We start from the raw sequence: 12,750 nt of genomic DNA, 5'->3' as shown, positions 1-12,750 counted from the left end.
ATATGATGTAGACTTGTTGCAGTTCATTAATATAAGCTCTTTTTCTTGCAATTCTTGAAAAATGCTCTTCATACAGTTTAAATGAACTAACATATCTCCATTCCTCTGAAGATGCGTTCGAAAAAGCTTCCGTGTAAGATTTATATGTGCTCCTTTACTGTCCCGAACATAAATCTTCCTGAGGTTCTCCCAGCAGTTTGCAGCATTTTCTTCTCCACGAATATGGACAAGCTGCTGATCACAGAGAGTCAGTCCTATGGTGCATAAAGCCTGCTCATTTTTCAGTTTAAAGTCTTGTAACTTTTCGTTATCATCATCATCAGCAGGATCCCAGCTACTCACATCTGGTGGGTTTGCTATAATGTCCCACAAACCTTCTCTGCGTGAAGTAAACTTCATTTCATTGACCATGAAACATAGTTTGTTTCATCCAGCCTGGATATCATGGACAGTTGTGACAAATTTACTTGTGCCATTACTCTTCAGATATTTTGATTATTTTAAACTAATTAAAACAGTTTGTTTTTACAGTAATGTGCAACTCACACCAACTCTCTCTGCTATATCCTGGTTAGTTAGACTATGCTGCTGGGCCCATAACCAATGTTAGTGTTTGGGGATTAACCCCTAGCAGAGTATTGCAGCAGTAGTCAATAATCACCACAGCCACATCTCAAAGGCAGAGAGGGAGTCCAAAAACAAGGGGCAAGTCCACAACGGGTAAGCCCTACACAAGATTCAAGGCCCACAAGCAAGGGTTGAAGTCCTCAGGCAGAAATACGACTCAGAGCGAGAGTTTTCCCAAGGCCAGGGAAGTGCATGCCAAACCAGAACAACTCTTCGCCACAAAGACACCCCTCCCCACCCCGGCCTCTGCGTAAGTCAACCCAAGCCAGGGTTGCTTGTATGGAGGACTGGGGCGACCTCCTTCCGAGCAGCCTCGCAGACCTCCTTTGAGCTTGCCTCCGCTCCATGCCCTGGGATCGAGTGGGGGAGGCAGCTGTTCCTCATCAGAGGGGATCTGCTGCCTATCAGCACCTCTTCCTGTCAGCCACTGATTCCCCCGTGTGTCTGTGAGGGCAGGCAGGTCTCCATCTGGTCGATCACTTCCGCCAATGCCTGAAGGGCCTGGGATAGCATTGTCCTCAGTCCCTGGCCTCTCCAAACATTCCCTGAAAGATGTGCCATTCCTGTTGGATGGTCCTGGATCCAACTCCTCTTCCCTTCTCTAAACTGGGATCTATGGGGCCATGACACATACAGAATTAAACAATAGTGGCAGAAAATGCCCGTTGGTGGATTCTGGTTTTCCCTGTAACTATATTTGTTGATGATAGATGGATTAACAATTGTTGTCCTAATAGAAACAAGGACCATCACAGTGGTTCCTCAGACTTGCAAACTTTTGGATGTACAGGTGTGCTCGCAGGTGAAAAGTTTTGTTCTCATCCTGAGTCAGAACCCAATCTGGCCCATATTAATTAATCAACAAGAAGCAACAGCAATCAATGTATTCTTTTACATTTTTCATTCATTAGTCAAATAGTCAAGGTACCCATTATCGTTGTGTAAATTATAGAGGAAGTAGAATCGGAAGTGGAAACCAGGTCCTGGAACTTCACAGTCCCATGTGTGCAAATTTTTTATCACTGTATCTTGTGCATTTAAACACTTCTGTGAGCACTTTTGGAGAACTCCTGTGGCTGGTTGACTAAACGATTTGGAGTCAAGAAGCAGATTTGTGACACAAACACCACACACGTCAGTATGTCATTGAGGAAATGAATTGTGCAACGTGCACCAAATTACTTGTGTCATTTTGTGCAGCAACATCGCCATATGAGTAATATCACACATCCAATCTATAGATATTCACGGAAGACAATATCAAATACCTTCAGCAATATGTACCAATTTGGGGTGTACTCCAATCAGATTAGGTTCAAGGTCAGATAGGAGACTTTAAAAAAAACCTCAAATTTAGTTTGGATTTATTTTCAGACCTCCTTATTCTACTTGGCAACCCAAATCTGAACCACCACCGAATAGCATTTGAAATCAGTAAACAGCAGTATTATTGCAAATGTAACATAACTCGATGAAACATGCTTGGCCAGAAGATTTTTGCCACATTCCCAAGATTTTTAAAGGGGAGTCAAAGCAATTAAGAAGATTTTTTTCCCCCTTTACACAAGCCCCAGATCCAGCTTCTAAAGTCTCCAGGAGTCAGTCTCCGGTTAAAGGAAAAGCCATCCAGCCATCCATCAAAACTCCCATTACCATAAGAGACTGCAATGTGAATCAGACCTTCAGCGTAACACAAATAATTGTTAAGTTCTAGGCTGCTGTATGTTCTTGGTAAGGGACATGGTGGCTCAGTGGCTAAGACGCTGAGCTTGTCGATCAGAAAAGTCAGCAGATCAGCGGTTCGAATCCCTAGCGCCACATAACGGAGTGAGCTCCCGTTACTTGTCTCAGCTTTGGCCAACCTAGCAGTTCGAAAGCATGTAAGAAATGCAAGTAGAAAAACAGGGACCCCTTTGTTGGGAAGGTAACAGCGTTCTGTGTGCCTTCGGCATTTAGTCATGCCAGCCACATGACCACGGAGACGTCTTCGGACAGCGCTGGCTCTTCGGCTTTGTAACGGAGGTGAGCACCACCCCCTAGAGCCGGAAACGACTAGCACGTATGTACGAGGAGAACCTTTATCTTTACCTTATGTTCTTGGTGCTGCAGGCCAGCTTAGTTTAAAAACGAGGCAGTCCTCAATCTTCTTCTCGTGTCCCAAAGGTGCTTTTTTTTTTTCAAGAGGCAACTGGCATTTCTGGGGGGTTTTTTTTGAAGACGTTTCGCTTCTTCAGCTCATTCTTGGATGAGAAGCGAAACGTCTTCAAAGAAAAAAACCCAGAAAGTCCAGTTGCCTCTTGGGGGAAAAAAAAAAAGCACCTTTGGGACAACCAGGACCTGGATGAGAGAGAATCTCCATAGACTTCTCCTCCTGTGCAACTCTCAGCCCCACATGCCTACCCCAGAGGCCCTGAAGAGCAGCCAAAGACGGAAATCTCTCCCAGACCTTCTGGAAATGCTAGGAGCATGGTTTTGCAACCTCAGCAATTTTAAGGCATGTGGACTTTCGGGGAGTTGAAAGTTAAAACCACTAAGGCTAAGAAACATTGAGATGGGGGATTAAACCCTGGCTTTGAAAAGTTAAGGCCAACATATCAGAACTTCAGATTCCGAAACAGATTTGCAAGAAGAATTCACTGCTTCTTTGAGGTTTTACAAATACTGCAATTTATTGTTTATTCCTTTTAGCAGCTGGATAGCAGTTTGGCGTCATAGTGTGAAGAAGATTGCACATTTTACCCACATGCCAATTAAGATGGCTGAAAAATCACAACTTTCCATACAGAAAAGGAAGCTTTCATTAAAACAGTTTTGTTTTAATACATATAAACAAAGTACATTCATTTTTTTTTTTCCTGCACTGCTGGGTTTGGGTGTTTCTGACATGATGGTCAATTCCTTCTTTCAACCCTGCCCTCTGTCAATAACCCTTTTAATAAATGACAGCATAGGCTTTGTTACATCCATTTTAATACAAAAGGGCAGACTTTGGTCTCACGATAATTTAACTATTTTGTTCCCTGCAGCAAAAATACACATAGCGTGAGGTTGTAAGTTTCCAATATGATTCCCTTTCCAACACTCAACACTACGGATGCACCGATCCTGTGGAACAGAAAATATAAAACATCCTGGATGCTACCTTCATTTGCTAGCCTTTCTCCACAAATTCTCAGGCCCTCCTTGCCCCTTTATGTCAAAAGCAGACGATATGGTCTGCAACCAGGAGAGAGAAGGCAAGGTGAAGGAAATGGGCAAACTGCTTCTGTTCCCCTCTTTCTCTAGCCAGCTAGGTGGGGTATCTTCCTTATCAAACGTCTCCATGACTGCATTGAGGGGAAGAAAAAAAAAGACTACAATTATTTTGACTCATCAACTCCTATTAATAAGCAGTCTACGCAAAGACGCAATCATGCAAGTTTAGAAAATATAAACTAACCACGACACTTGGCTGCTGAAGAGTTATTTCCCTGCTGATCAAATGACCAATTCACCTAGTTAATGAAGTCTTGAGTTTAGCATTAGATTTAATTCAAATAGTCAACTCAATCCACAAAAGGCTGGTTGGGTGCTAAGACAGTGACAGCAGCATAACAGGCCCCTGGGACACAACCACAGCATGAACATGATGATCTGTGCATGCAGCTGCAACTAAAGAGGGGTTGCTTAGCCAAAGAATCTCATGGCTGCAACCTCACACATCCTAACCATCCAAACCAATTATCTTTACCCCAAACTGCACCCTCGCTTAAGTACATCAACTTACGACTGAGATGACATGCGAGTCAAGGATTTCACAATTCACAAGTACAGCCTAAACTCCACTAGTTCAGAAACATCGGAAGGAAAAGAAGGAGGTGACACATTGGCCATCTACAGCAAGCTATATCAGCAGGTGCTACACCAGTATTCTTCACACTTGACCGCTTAAGGACTTCAACTACCAGAATTCTCATCAATGGCCCTGCTGGTTAGGGAATTCTGGGAGTTGAAGACCAAGCGTCTTAAAATGGCCCAGTTTGAAAAACACTCCACTATATATATATATATCTATGTCCAATGCAAAACAGGCTATCCCGTGAATAATAAACTCTACTTCTCTATTGGCATAGTATTTTCCTTAAATAAACACTAAATAAGAGTAAACAATGAAAACAAAATCAAAAGCATAATTATAGGCTTTAACACAACAAAAGAGAGTTTGGTGGCCCAATCATCCCTAGGGGAAAAAAGGCCTCCCCCTTTTTCTCAGCCACTTCTACCCACAAAATCAACCCCAGAATTTCTAATACATTTTGGAATAGACTTGGGGCTGACATAATCGTGGGCCTTTCCTTCTCTGCTTCAAGCAGAAATTCCTGCAGACACAGGGATGTTGTTTTATTAAATCAAATGGATCAAAAAGATTTACTTCTGCCCTCTTGCCAGGCTCAAACTCCAACTGCAGTACGGCTGAATGGTTGACGTTGTTGAACTGTTGATATGGTCAAGGATGGGCAATTTCACACGAAGTCAGTAGATTACTGCTTTTTTTAAAAAATCATTTTGCGGGGGGGGTTTTGTTTTAAATATGGGCCTCAGTCTGCTTGGACTGACCTTCACCCTGGAAGAGAAAAGAAACGTGTTTTTCATTAGAACAGGGGTGTCAAATTCAAAGCCCATGTCATGCCCCAGTTGGAATCTGATTCCGAGGGAGAGGTGGAACAGCTGACAGGGAGTGGGAGTGTGGCTCTGGTGGCTGTGGAAGAAACTGGGGAAGGGCACAGGCCAGCTGGGCATCAAAGGAAGACCCAGGCCCACCCCGTCTTCATCCTAGGGCACGCAGGGAGGAACGGAGAAGGGAGCAACATGGTTTACGGGGGAGGAAAGGGCCCTGATCCCCTTCATGGGCTGCAGCTGGGAAGACTGTTTAAAAGGGCAAACTGCGCATGGCGAAGTTGCTGGAAGCAAAGCGTGCATTATCTTTGTCGAGGCTTATCTGGGTTTTGGTGTCCTCCCAACTGTGTGTGCCTTGTTATGTTTTGGAAGTCTGCAAGTTATTATCCTGGTCTGTCGTGTTAATTCCTTCAGCGTGATTTGTGTTGGTTTTTTTATTTCTACTTTATCTGTATTTTGGTTTCGGACTGCATTTCCTCCCTTTGTAGACTGTTTTTGGAAGAGTTTGATCTCCCGCCGAGGATAATTGGACATTGTGAGCCAAGTTGGAGCATTAAAGGGAATTTATCTACTTTGGTGACTTTTTGTGCCACACCCCGCATCATCACAGCCCATGGGACTTATCCGGCCCGCAGGGTGCTTAAATCTTGGCCACGGGACCGGCCTGAAAATATCAAAGGACCAGACCGCTGTGCCTCTGCTGGCCAAAAACGGGCTGCGCGGAGACCTTGCAAGGCTCCTGCGCTTTTTTTTTTTACGCCCTGCCTGCCTCTGCCCACAGCCGTAAAGGAAGTTAAGAATTGCGTAAAACTGGAACTTACAGGAACTGTGGCTGTTGGCGTCGCTCTTTAGGGCTCTGGCCATCTTGCCGACGCTCTGCTGCGGCTTGCTTTGCTCTTCTCCGCTCAGGAGAGCTTTGATTTCAGAGGGGATTTTTCCTTGGTCCACTGCCATGCACCACTGCTTGTACTGAAAGAGAAAGGTGCAACGCAAGAAAGGAATGTTAAACCGTGTTCCAAGGTTTTAGAACCTGGAGGTTCCCGACGTTTATTGATCCCGTGTTATAAGCTTTGGAATGAATTATAAAGCTGGCTAAATAAATCCAGGTTTCGACATTTTGCACAACTTCATGAGCCTGTAAGAGCAAGACTCCAGCAAGGATTCAATACAGGTAGTCCTTGACTTACAACCACAACTGAGCCTAAAATGTCAAAAGTGAGACATTTGTTAAGTGAGTTTTGCCTCATTTTACAATCTTTCTTGCCACAGTTGTCAAGTGAATCATTGCAGTTGTCCCAAAGGTGTTTTTTTTCCTCCAAGATGCAACTGGACTTTATGGGTTTTTCTTTTGATGGGTTTTTCTTTTGAAGACATTTTGCTTCTCCAGCTCTGACAGGACGGTGGGGAAGGGAAAGATTTATACTCCTTGCAGACAGCTGGTCATTTGCAGCCGAGTGGTGCAAACTCAGGTGACCTTGACAACACTGATATACCATACACCGCCAGGAGGTTTCGAGGACCCTCTAAAAGGATGCAAATGACCAGCTGTCTGCAAGGGATATAAATCCTTCCCTTCCCTAACATCCAGTCAGAGCTGAAGAAGCTTCTTGGATGAGAAGCAAAACGTCTAAAAACCAGAAAGCCCAGTTGCCTCGTGACTTTTTTGGTGGCAAAAAAAAAAAGACAGGGTCTTATTTTCGGGGAAAGATGTATGTGGATTGTTGTCTATGATTACATGCAGTTAAAATTTGCTAGTGTGACACCTGGCGAGATCTTTATTTAGGGAAACAGCAATAGCACTTAAGACTTATATACCGCTTTATAGCCCTCTCTAAGTGGTTTAGAGTCAGCAACTTGCCCCCAACAATTGGGGTCCTCATTTTACCCACCTCGGAAGGATGGAAGGCTGAGTCAACCTTGAGCCGGTGAGATTCATACTGTCAAACTGAAGGCAGGCGGCAGGCAGCAGAATCAGCCTGCAGTACTGCATTCTAACCACTGCGCCACCGTGGCTCAATCAACTGGGGGTGGATTGTGGGTAACCAGGGAGCCAAGCTCTGCAGGAAGACACTGAGGGAATAATGGGAAATTTCAACTACCCCAATGTCAACTAGGAATGAAACTCCTTGGCAACCAACTGCACCTCAGCCAGAAAACTCAGGAATTTTTTTTAAAAAAAAAAAAACTTTAGGGAAAGGGAAAACAGAAAAGAGGGGGAAAGAAAAAGGAGAAAGGTAATTACCATTTCCAGTTCTTCTCTAAGAGCACAGATAGCTCTTTCCCTGCTTGAAACCAGCTCTTCCAGATATTGGTACCTCAGTTTCTTCCTTGCTCTGCATTCCCTTGCACTCTGCCGGCTCCTCTCGAGTTTGGCTTTCAAATCTATTTTAGCTGGTTTACGGCCCCGTTTACCTGGTTTCTTCACTTTGCCACTAGCTACCTGGGGGGAAAAAGGTAACAAAATCTGTTGTGAAAGATGCACGCAGACAGGTTTCTCTGGAATGACCACTATGGAAAAAAAAGCATTAGAAACCAACTGTGACAGATTTGAGCAGGGTGGATTTGATTTAAATCACGATTTAAATCACTAGTAAAAAGGCTTGATTTAAATCAACTCGATTTAAATCAACAAATTTTAAAGAGCAACAGTCATCTCTGTCCTGCAGCAGTTCGTCCTCTGACCTGCTACTGACTCACCAACAGTCCTAATATTGCAGAATATACAGCCTCGTGCTACATAACTAAGCTCCGTTTCATGCTGAATAAACTAAATTATAATGTATCTTAAATAGAAAACTATCTTTAGATAGATTTTGACTCCAAAAGCATTTTATTTAAATAAAGTTGATAAAAAAATTTTAAAAATCTGATTTAAATCAAAAAAATCCAACCAGTCAATTCCCAGAATTTTCTAGCTACCTGGAAAATTTTGGAAATTGAAGTCCATATCCCTTAAAAGCATGCACAGTTGGAAATTCTGGGAGTTAAATCCACCCATCTCAAAGCCTACAGAACTGATAATAAAAAAAATTGAATCCCACCACTGGCCAAAAGGGCCTTTACCTTTAAGCTAGGAAGCTGCACAATTATCTCCTGACTCGCCTGGAGGAAATATTTATGCATTTTAAAAGTAGGGAATTAACTTTTTTCCCCAGGGGGGCAAAAATTGTAATCCAAGGGGGGAATTCACAGGAAAAGGGCCAAAATGCATCTTATTAGCACACAAAATCACTCCTTTCCTGGGGGGAAAATCCCCAGGGATGATTGGAGAGGAACCCATTAGCAGTTCACGAAGCAGGGCCACCCCGTTTCATCCTTGGACAAGGCACCACCAAGAAATCCCAGGGATTTCTGACCAAGAAGGAGGCAGCGAGCTAGTCCTTTCCTTTTATTTATTTTGGAAAAATTACATCCTGAATCCTTGTATGAAGGCCCAGGACAGGTCAAAACTGAGGCCAGGTGCACATGGGGACGATTTGGATGGGAGACCACCAAGAAATCCCAGGGATTTCTGACCAAGAGGCCGTAGCAAGGTGGCCCTTTCCTTTCCTTTATTTATTTTGGGGAAATTACACCATAAATTCCTGTATGAAGGCCCAGGGCCGGTCAAAACTGAAGGAGGGCGCGCTTGGGGAAGATTTGGATGGGAGACCACGAAGAAATCCCAGGTCCAAAGCACCCCGGAAGAAGGCGCCCAAACTCCGACCCCCCCCCCCTCCACGGGAGCCCCTTCCGAGCTATTCACTTTGCTTTCGTCCATCAGGCCTCGGGGAGGATCTCCGCCGTCGTCGTCGCCGCCGACCGCTAATCTGGATCCGGGCTCCGAGGAGAACCGCGCACTCCCTCCATGGCAGGCCGCCGGGGGCTTTCCGTCTCCAGGACACGGCCGCCCGCGCAGCAGGCGTCTCCGGAGCATCTCGGGAAGTGTAGTTCCGCTGCCCTCCCTCAACCAGAAAGAGAAAGTCACTTCCGCAAACGGACTACAACTCCCAGAAGCAGTAGCAAGCAGCCGTTGAATGACGTAGAAGTTGGAGGCCCCGCCGAGCTTCCCTGACGAAAAGGAGAGCGACGGACCATAGACTCACGAATGTAAGACCATAGATCTAGGTTGATATAGAATGGTGGAAGAAAAGCATTCGCTCGCGGTAGAGCAATCTGGTCTAGAGTAAGCGGATCCCGCCTCGCTGCTCTAAAAGTGGAAAGACCCCAGCAGTTGTTTATTAGATATATGCATTTCCTCTAGGAAGAGGGGTGGAAACTAGTCTCTCCCCACATCACTATAGAGCTGCAACCAACAGACGGCCACTAGAGGGCAGCCAAAAGATTCCCGTAGCTGTTCCACGGGCTGCGCTCTAGTGGACGTCGGGATGCTTGCAACTCAAAGAGAGTCAACCTATTGCACCATGGAGTCGGAGTCTTCACCCCAACCTGATGTTGATAAGTAAAGAAGGTTGAGGAGTGTCCAAAAATAAATCCAGATTGGGGCTGCAATTCTGCAAGCAAAGTCTTGCCTCTTTTTATGAGTGTTGCAGGAGAGATTTAGAAGAAACAGGGCTTGGATCACAGAAATGCCGACTCTGGAGCCAATTCAAACCCTCCAGAGTCAACCCAGAGGTGTTTTTCCCAGAGGCAAGTGGAATTTCTTGTTTTTTTCTTGGAAGACATTTCACTTCTCATCCAAGAAGCTTCTTCGGCTCTGACTGGATGGTGGGGAATGGAAGGATTTATACTTCTTGCAGACAGCTGGTCATTTGCATTCTTTTTAGAGAGTTGTTGAGGCCACTTGGAGGTTTATCTATGTCCTCAGGGTCACCTGAGTAGCACAAATGGTTCCTGTAGGTCAGGGGTCCCCAACCACCGGTCCGCAGACCGGTACCGGTCCACGGAACAAGTTCTACCGGGCCGCTGGTTGCTGGGTGCCGCCATCTTTTTTTGATGAAAAAGTGCTTCCGGTGAGCTTTTCCGGTAGAAAGCTCACCGGGCACTTTTTCATCAAAAAGATGGCGGCGCTAGCTGATGAGCTTTCCGGGTGAAAGCCATTTCTGCCGGAAAAGCTCAAGCTGCGCCTCATCTTTTGATGAAAAGTGCTTCGGTGAGGTCAAGCACTTTTTCAGCTGATGCCGGTACCGGGCCGCGGCATAAAAAAGGTTGGGGATCACTGCTGTAGGTGACCCTGAAGACACAGATAAACCTCCAAGTGTTTCAAGGATGCAAATGACCAGATGTCTGCAAGGAATATAAGTCCTTCCATTCCTCACCATCCAGTCAGAGCCGAAGAAGCTTCTTGGATGAGAAGTGAAACATCTTCCAAAAAAAAAAGGAAGTCCAGTTGCCTCCTAAAAAAGCACCTTTGGGACAACCATGACCTGGATGACTAAGAATCTCCATAAACCTCCACAATCATATTAATTTAAGAGTGTTAACCAGGGCTTTTCCTGAAGATTCTGCATTGGTGTCAGGTATGGCCGAAATCCCAATCTTCCTCATTCCGTTGCATCTTGGAGGACTTTATATTTAACCCTTGGCTTTTTCCCTTGCCATGCAAACACCTAGGTATATCTTTCTGCCATTGTTTAAATGCTGCAGTGGTTGTTAAAATAGGTGGTTTGAAATGAAAACATTCTAGGCAGTCCAGTCAATTTTACAACAGTGATTTTTCATCAACAGTAACCATTGTAGTTTCTCTCATCTTAACATGACTTTACACCTTAACCAAAAAGGCAAGCAGTTTTTGTCAACTAGTGTGGACATTATTAATTCATAATAATTATTCATTATTCATTTTAAATATAAATATGATAAAAGCTTAAGATCCTCTGAGTGGTGCAGAGAAACCATGTTTGGTAACATGTTGGTACAGCCAATGTTTTCAATCTGCTTTTTTGTATCTTCCTGGGGTCATATTGTTGTGTTTTAAACTTTATTTGAGAGAGAGAAGAGGGGGGAAAGAGAGAAAAAGCAGCCAATGGATGGCAATGATCCTAAACCACTTTAAAAACTGCGGCTAGAACATCACTGCTTTAATGCAAGGACACACAGCCACAGCTTGTCTGGGGGGTTTGTGACTTTACTGTCAGATATGTTGATGCATTAAATAATTTTCACCCGGGAGAAACCTGGATCCTTTGCAAAGATAATTTCAGGGGCGTAAAGAACCTAGGAGCTGAACGCTGCCTTTGAGGAAGCATGAAGGGGCTATACAATTGATAACACTCAATGCTATGGCAGAATTGAAAAGTAAAACTGAGCACTGAACTATCGGTGGCTTTCGTGGTCCTGTAAGCCCCACAGACCGCAAACTATGAATGATTGCCCAACAATTAATGGCAATCACAGAGGTGTGGAGAAAGAAAAAAAAGTGGGTGGGTCATGAGAAATTCATTAAATGCTTGAGCTTAAATCAGACACGAGAAGATGACAGTCTTCTTCTTTATGTGCTGGGTTTCTGCTAGGGCATTGTTCATTCTGCAGACAGGCAGGCTGTAACTCAAAGCTGTTGGATTGTCTGGCTTTCTTGTGTTCTAGAGAAAATTCCCTCTGCTTTGGCCTACGCAGAGAAGTATGCCTGGATATGCATACCTACAACAACCAGAAAAACACATTGTGATTTATGAATGGTCCTTTCAGACCCAGGACTTGGGATCTCTCTCTCTCTCTCTCTCTCTCTCTCTCTCTCTCTCTGCTCTTCTCTGAAAGTCAGAAAAAGAGATTTTTAAAAAAAGTGCTTTGTAACTTATGCTTTTCATTTTTAGTTTCCCTTGAGATCTACAAACAGTCCAACACAGTCTTATACTCTTAAACTTATTTCTTAAAGGCTAGGTATGTATACACAAAGTTTTGTGCGTATAATGAAAGAATAATCAACCCTGACCTGGGCTTGACTCTGGCCACATCTATGAAACTTAAAAGGGATTTAGCCTTTGGCCTTGGGATCTCCTTGTGATCTCCTATGCCATTATGAAACTGTTCCAACCTGGCTTACTTTTTGGAGAACGTCGCTGATGGAGACCAACCTGCCAATCATTCAACACTTTTGGTTATTATTATTATTATTATTTGTCCTTTCTTTTAAAATGGGGAGTGTCGGGATTTGTTTGCACAGATACTGTAGGAGACAGTTCACATCTCTTCATGATCCAGGAATAACACAGAATAACATAGAATAAAAGAGTTGGAACAGATCTTGGGGAGGTCTTCTAGTCCAACCCCTTCCTCAAGCACGAGATCCTATACCATTTCAGACAAATGGCTGTCCACAATGTTTTCTTAAAAACCTCCAGTGATAAAAGCACCCACAACTTCTGGAGGCAAACCATTCCACTGATGAATTGTTCTCACAGTCAGGAAATGTCTCCTAATTTCTAGGTTGGATCTCTAAATGATCATCCACCCATTTCTTCTTGTTCCACCCTCAGCTGCTTTGAAGAATAGATAGCCCCCCTCTTATCTTCCCTCAAGTCTTGGAAG

The 12,750-nt window shown here is 44.2% G+C and overlaps 1 protein-coding gene across 1 annotated transcript; it reads right to left on the bottom strand.

The window, feature by feature from the left end:
• Positions 1 to 3,270: 3,270 nt before the first annotated feature.
• CREBL2 (cAMP responsive element binding protein like 2) lies at positions 3,271 to 9,231 on the bottom strand. Its single transcript, XM_026679269.2, has 4 exons — positions 9,029 to 9,231; positions 7,526 to 7,723; positions 6,105 to 6,252; positions 3,271 to 5,230 (listed from the first exon to the last, which is right to left on the bottom strand). The coding sequence occupies exons 1-4, from the start codon at positions 9,197 to 9,199 to the stop codon at positions 5,226 to 5,228; spliced, it is 522 nt and encodes a 173-aa protein (XP_026535054.1). The 5' UTR covers positions 9,200 to 9,231; the 3' UTR covers positions 3,271 to 5,225.
• Positions 9,232 to 12,750: the final 3,519 nt, after the last annotated feature.

The sequence above is a fragment of the Notechis scutatus genome, chromosome 6 (assembly GCF_049901735.1).
Source record: "Notechis scutatus isolate UNSWTSFEM ecotype Mainland chromosome 6, rNotScu1.2, whole genome shotgun sequence".
Taxonomy (NCBI): domain Eukaryota; kingdom Metazoa; phylum Chordata; class Lepidosauria; order Squamata; family Elapidae; genus Notechis; species Notechis scutatus.
The sequence above is the reverse complement of the archived record's forward strand: the minus strand, read 5'-3'. Positions and strand labels throughout refer to the sequence as shown.

Bases quoted from the DNA above. Each gene is read 5' to 3' on its own strand.
- CREBL2 (XM_026679269.2), bottom strand. From the start codon at position 9,199: ATGCTCCGGAGACGCCTGCTGCGCGGGCGGCCGTGTCCTGGAGACGGA. The intron at 7,724-9,028 runs GTGAATAGCTCG...TTTTCCCCCCAG, and splicing joins GCCTGATGGACGAAAGCAAA to GTAGCTAGTGGCAAAGTGAA. The intron at 6,253-7,525 runs GTAATTACCTTT...TTTCTCTTTCAG, and splicing joins TTAGAGAAGAACTGGAAATG to TACAAGCAGTGGTGCATGGC.